At 45.4% G+C, this 6,608-nt stretch overlaps 1 protein-coding gene across 1 annotated transcript in view; it reads right to left on the bottom strand.

Annotated features, from left to right (window-relative positions):
- Nucleotides 1-1,891: 1,891 nt before the first annotated feature.
- LOC119354064 (disease resistance protein RPM1-like) overlaps nucleotides 1,892-6,608 on the bottom strand; it is an 8,203-nt gene continuing 3,486 nt past the window's right edge. The window contains exons 2-4 of the mRNA XM_037620765.1: nucleotides 2,816-5,636; nucleotides 2,368-2,606; nucleotides 1,892-2,246 (exon numbers count right to left, since the gene is read on the bottom strand). Coding sequence (XP_037476662.1) covers nucleotides 2,826-5,588 — 2,763 coding nt within the window. The 5' untranslated portion in view covers nucleotides 5,589-5,636 and the 3' untranslated portion in view covers nucleotides 1,892-2,246; nucleotides 2,368-2,606; nucleotides 2,816-2,825. The remainder of the gene's footprint in view (nucleotides 2,247-2,367; nucleotides 2,607-2,815; nucleotides 5,637-6,608) is intronic.

Genomic DNA, 6,608 nt, shown 5'->3' with positions numbered 1-6,608 from the left:
CTCATTGCCCGAAAACTCAGGCGCAGAACCCGCAGAACCTATCAGCGAAGAATCCCAAGTATCAAGAAGGCATCGGAGTTGCACAATCTCATGCACAGATAGAGACAAAGTGGCAGACGTCGAGGTAGAACCATCTGCTGACGAAAAGCGGTCGCCACCACCCGTGAAAGCCGTGTGTAGAGTCGACTGAGAAGAGCAAGTCGACGTAGAGCGGTCACCGATGCGCGCGAAGGCGGCGAGGGAAGTCGGTGTAGAGCAGGCACCACCACCACAGACAGAAGCCGCGAAAATAGTCGATGAACAACGACTATCACAGCCTGTTGAAGACGCCATAGAGGGCAACATCAGAGACGGACGAGCACCAAGCAGTGGCGCATATGCGACACGGGATCAATATAGGGAACACCATTGATAGTCACTGGACGGCGATGAGCAGAGACCGGCAACATAATATCTCTCTCTCTTACTCTTTTTTTTAATCTCTCTCTCTCTCTCTTTTTAAGCTCACGTACCAATCTGAATTCTGATGGTACCAGATACACCAGACGAGGCCCAAAGTAAGCTGCCGGATCAACACGATCCAATCCTTCCCGATTGTAATTGTAAACAATGAGAACATCAGGAAACCACCCGATCAGCAGCAGATCAGAGGAGACCGATGGGTTGAGATGGCAAACGACGGGTGGACGAGCGTGATCTCCGGCGACACGGACGGAGCGGCTCAAACGAGGAAAACACGCACCAGCGAACGGGCGGACGACGACCGAATCGGCGGTCGGCGGCAGCGCAATCCGGCACCCGGGTAGGGACCCGAACGGGCAGCCACGCGAAAGAGACGGTGACGGGCTCCTGGGAAAACCAGCCAGTGGGCTGAGGCGGAACGAAGCAGCACCGGCCGAAACGCTCACGCGCTGAATCGGCCAGCGGTGGGTTGGGTCGAGCGAGCGCTCATGCTCGAGGACCAGAGAGTCCCGCCGGGACGAGTAGCAGCCCGGGGATTGAATCCAGCCGGAGGTGGCGGGATCTGGCCACCGGCGGAGGAGATCCAGCGAGGAACGCGGATGATGGCGAAATCCGGCGGGGGCGGCGACGATCAAATTGAAGAGGAGCAGCGGACGAAGTCGAATCCAAGACGAACAGCAGCGGGGTGGTTCGGCTGAAACGCGGGCGACCTGAGGCGTCGCGGGTGGCACGAGTGGACAGCAGGGTTGACCTGCAGTGGAGGCGCAGAAGAGCAGCGCCGGCACACGAGGAGATAGCACAGCCGTGAATTGTGATTGGATCACACGAGTTGCGTGTGCGAAAAAAAACCTTAGCTCATGATACCATGTTAGGAGAAGAAGCAACTTGTATTATTAGGAGGCCAAAGCCAACATATGTATACACATACATAAGGATGCCAAAAGGCTACAAAAGGATGCCAAGAGACTAGAATGCAAAAGGCCAAAAGACATCACTAATATAACTCTAACACAAACAACAACAGAGCTGAAACCCGTGAGATCTTGCAACCAGCTCATGGTTCTCGCACGTGGATCATGCACCCTTGTCCATGACTAGTTCTTTGATGATATTTCAATCCTTCGGATCTCTTTTTACGGACTCCTCCCATGTGAAGTTTAGTCTATCCCGACCTTACATGACATTAGCAACACACTTTAGGCGTCTGCTATGCACTGGAGTTTCTGGAGGCCTGCTTTGTATATGACCAAACCATCTCAGATGATATTGGACAAGCTTCTCTTCAGTTGGTCCTACCCCAACTCTATCCTGGCTATATATCATCATTACTGACTCGATCCTTCCTTGTATGGCCACACATCCATCTCAACAGCCAACACTCCGTGCCATACAACATTACAAGTCGAATCACCGTCCTACAAAACCCGTCTTTTAGTTTTTTGGCATTCCCTTGCAAGTCGAATTGTATGTATACATAATGGAATTGAAACAACTCAAATGAAAATAAGTTTGCTGTGGTAAGATGGGAAATGTTCAGCCTGACAAATTTACTATCCACACTTTTCTCACAGAAAGCCACATTTTTAATAGGTGATAAATTTTAGACAAAGCGCAGAAGAAGAAACTGAACCCGCTGATGAGTACGCAAATCCTTGAGATAGTGCCACTACGGAAGGAAAAAAATAGTGATGATAATAAACTGAGGCAACACTCGCCTATTTCAGCAGCTTTCCTTGCTGAAACTTTTGCTGCATTGAGATCATTTATGGTTCCCTCTTTGATTCCTGATGCAGAATTATACAGAACTTTGTTTAGGGTCAAGAAGTCCATAGTGTGGCAGTATGTTCAGCAACAACAAATTTTCAGAATTAATTAAAAAAAGGAAAGAGAAAAACAACAACCAACCTCCTGAGGTATCCATTTTGATGTGTTGTGCATTTTCAACATCTCAATTCTCGACCAAGAAAATCGAATAAGGCTCTCCTCTTCTCCCTTGTTTCTAACTCAGGTTCTGCACACAGATGCTTCTCTAATTTCCTTGCCACCTCTCTTCTATAGAGCCTCCTCTTTTTTTTTCCCTCCAAACAGTTCAGGAGGGCTGCATGTTACCACAAGGCCATCTCTCAAGTGTCGTTGATCTCATTCTACAAGACAAGTAAAATTTTCAGTTTGAGCGAGAGCTCAGAGGTACTCCCTCCGTTCTGAATTACTTGTCTTGGATTTGTCTAGATACGAATGTATCTAGACTCATTTTAGTGCTAGATACCTCCGTATCTAGACAAATTTAAGACAAGTAATTCGGAACGGAGGGAGTACTTGAGTTGACAATATATACTGGAACACTGGATCATACCCCAAGTGCTTCATGGATAAACAGTTACCCTTCGGACGTGATTGATCTTCTTAAGATAATCATTGCATTCATTTGTTTTTTCTTTATTCTGAAGCTTCTTTGTGAGATCTTTGGAAACTCCTCGCAGATATAATTTTTCTAGAGTTCTAAGATGCTCAATGCCATCAGGGAGGGCCTTCAGCTCTGGACAATCTGTGAGAGATAGGTGAACAAGGCTTTGCAATGCACTTTCTTCTACTACAACATCATTGAGCTGAGGTGCATCTGAGATTGATAGCAGTCGCAGTTTTGGAAATGTCATGGCATTGAAGTGCAGCCTCTTCCCTTCATAGGCCTTATCAAGCCAAAGTGCACGTAGACCATGTAACACCAGCAGGCATGAAAATGAGTCTTCATCAAGTTTGGAGAAGGCTAAGGCCAACAAGGTAATGTTTTCATGGTCTGAGAAGGACGAGACAATCTGAGGCATCCGTTTCCTATCTAGTTGCCCTCCTATTTCAAGCTTCGAGAGCGTAGGGGGTAAGCAGAGCTCTTCCAGTTCCAGTGTTTCTTTCTCGTTTATAGCCATAATTGCAAGACTAACAAGATGGGTCATATTCATGATAGCATTGCACAAATCAACACACTGTTCTCTCTGCACTTTGGTGATGGACAAAGTTCTCAACTCTGTCAAAGCACCAAGATGACACAAAGTCTCTGAGCTTGCCTCAACAAGTTGCAAGGCTTGCAAGTCTGTCAAGTGCCTTATTCCATTAGGCACCTGGATTCCAGTCCAGGCAACAACTCCTTTAATATTTGTCTTTGGATCAGTAGCAACATATAGATATCTCAACTTCCTAAGTGTCACCACACTCTCCGGCAAACTCAACAGCTTAGCATTGTAAGCATCCAAAACTTCCAATTTCTGTAGTCTTCCAACTGTTTTCGGAATATCCTCAACCTCGGTATCTCTAAGACCCAGAAACCGCAGATTAAACATGTTGAAAATCTCATTTGGTAGCCTCCTAATTTTGGAACCTTGTAGATCTAAAGTTGATAGCAACTTGAAAGATTTCAAGAAAGGCTTCAGTGAATCAATTGTCAGACCATTGTCAAAAACATAGATTGAACGGAGCTGAACTTCACTTGAAAGAGTCAACTGCTCAATATTGGGGCTTTGGATTGATAGGCGGCGTGTATTTTCTGCTGAAGAACTCACTGAGCCATCATGAACTCTACAGAACCTTTCCTCATTTGATTTAGCCAGAGCAAGAAGGCGAATGATATCATGCATTCGGCAACTCCGCACACGTCCACTTTCATTCCTCTCCACTACCTGCAATAGGCTTCGATTTACAAGTTCATACAAATAGCCCTCTGCCACTTCCTCCATTGTTTTGTGCTCTGTTTCCCTGATGAATCCTGCTGTCACCCAATGTCTAATCAGTCTTTTCCTTTTGATCAAATAATCCTCTGGAAATACAATACAATGAAGAAAGCAGTTCTTCAAAATATATGGAAGATCCCCCAAACTGACCATTAGAACTATGTTAACATCAAGAATCGCATTGTTTGTCAACTGCACTTCTAATTCCTTGTACAATTTTTCCCATTCAGAATGAGTTTGGCTTTTGCAGGACAGTAAACGACCTATGCATGCAATAGCAATGGGCAAGCCATTACACTTGTCCACAAATCTTTGTGCCAAAAACTGTAGCTCCTCCGGACATATTCTGTTTTCATTTTTCCAAAACGCCTCTTTACAGAACAATTCCCATGAGTGGTGCGCTTCTAGTGGTTTCAATTCAACCATGCAATTTCCAGTAGCCAGCAACGCTACATCATGGATTCTTGACGTGATTACAAACCGGCTGGTGCTGTTAGTAGGGAAAGCATCTCTTATTTTGAACCAGATATCAATACCCCAGACATCATCTAGAACCAGAAGATACTTCTTGCCACGCAGGAAATCACGGATGATCTCAACTAGGCTTCTCTTTTCCATGTCAACAATATCAACGCGAAGTTCACCCTTCAAGTCGCTCTTCTGTAACTCCCTGATAATCTGCTTTAACAAGTCCTGAACCTGGTATGCTTTTGAGACAGTTACCCATGCAGCACAGTCGAAGTCAATCTTCAAAGTGTTGTAAACATGGGCAACCAAAGTGGTCTTGCCTACTCCTCCCATCCCCCATACTGTGCTAATTACATTCTCCTGTTGGAAATCACTTGTCAACCAATTAATCAGCAGATTCTTACTCTCATCAATGCCGACAAGATTTTCTTCTATTGGGAAGTATGAAGTCTGATCTGTAGATCTGCAATGAGCATCACTGTTTCTAGCTTCGATTGCAATTCCTCTCATGTCATACCGGGCCTTTCTCCTATCAACATTCTCTAATTTCAGTTTGATGTCTCTCAATTTCAGTGACAGACGGCGCCAGGTACTGATTCTCTTAAACTGCCGCTTGATCTTCACAGAAAAGCCACCATGTTTGTCCTCTAACTTGTAGGTGAACTCGTCAACAACATCCTCGATCTCGAAAGCAAGGCCTCGTATCTTGTTGATGAAGCTGGCAGTGGTATTGTCAGTATCCTTGAACCTCTCGGCTTCTTGTAGAAACGACTGCATGCTCTCCAGCTCCTCCTTGATATCACGGATCTGACCAAACAGCCTGGCAATAGAAGAAGCTTTAGCTTGACGGCATAGCTTCCCTGTACCAACCTTGATTGCTTCTATGGCCAAGGCTGAGCCAAGCTTCAGAATCAGCATGCCGACAACCCCCTCTGCCATGGTACTATGGATTTTCACTGGTTGGCTTCTTTCAAGGGTGAAAATGTCCTAAGCCAGAAAGATCAAAGGCAAACAAGCAAGAAGGAGATGAGAGCCAATACAATATCTTGGATGAATCTACCAGAAAGATTGAAATAAAGAATCAGTCAGACTGAAGATATGTAGATAGGCCCCAAGGAAGTGCATTGCAAGGGAAGCATTAGCAAGTACTCCCTCCGTCCCAAAATAAGTGTCTTTTTAGTACAAAGTTGTACTAAGCTTGAGACATTTATTTTGGGACGGAGGGAGTACATGATTCATAAGTATGTTTGCACATACAGCCCACTGATCAACAAAGTCACCTTAGCTCATAGTTCAATTTTTTTATAGTACCACGGAAGCTAATAAATTGTAAGTGATATTTCATTGGCCAGTTTTTCTGATAACCCAAAAGGTTCACTAGCCTAAAAACTTAAGATTGCGGAACTCACCAATCTGAACTTACTCGGTGTTTTGTTTACTCTCGGCACAAAAAAGCGCTGAAGGTAAATTATGTTCATGTAGCTTTTCATGTCATTTTTTAGTATCTACTATTAGGATTAGTTTGCATGATGCTACTGCGAGTGCTCGAGTGCATCTGCAAAGCACATTAATTCACTAACTTGGACAAGAAAAGGCTGTGATAAAGTCTTGTTGGTGCAGAAAGAAAAGACATTCTTCCAATTTGAGTGTACTACATATTTCTCATTGATAACTTATCTAGGACGTACTAGTGTCAAAAACGATCTTATATTAGGGGACGGAGGGAGTATAAATATATAAGAGCACTCCAATGGGGCGACCCATTTCGTCCGCCCGCGTCCGTTTGGGTCAGCGCGGACAAAAATGGCGGCCCAACGCGCCGACCCAAACGGACGCGCGTCCGTTTTTCATCCGCGGGCGACCCATTCCAGGCCCAATTTTGAGCCGGATTTGCATCGGCGCGGACACGAGACGGACGCGCGCGCGCCTACTCCTCTCCCCGGGCCCGCTTATCGGTGG

This window comes from Triticum dicoccoides, chromosome 2A (assembly GCF_002162155.2).
Source record: "Triticum dicoccoides isolate Atlit2015 ecotype Zavitan chromosome 2A, WEW_v2.0, whole genome shotgun sequence".
NCBI lineage: Eukaryota > Viridiplantae > Streptophyta > Magnoliopsida > Poales > Poaceae > Triticum > Triticum dicoccoides.
This window is presented reverse-complemented; position numbering and strand designations above follow the sequence as displayed.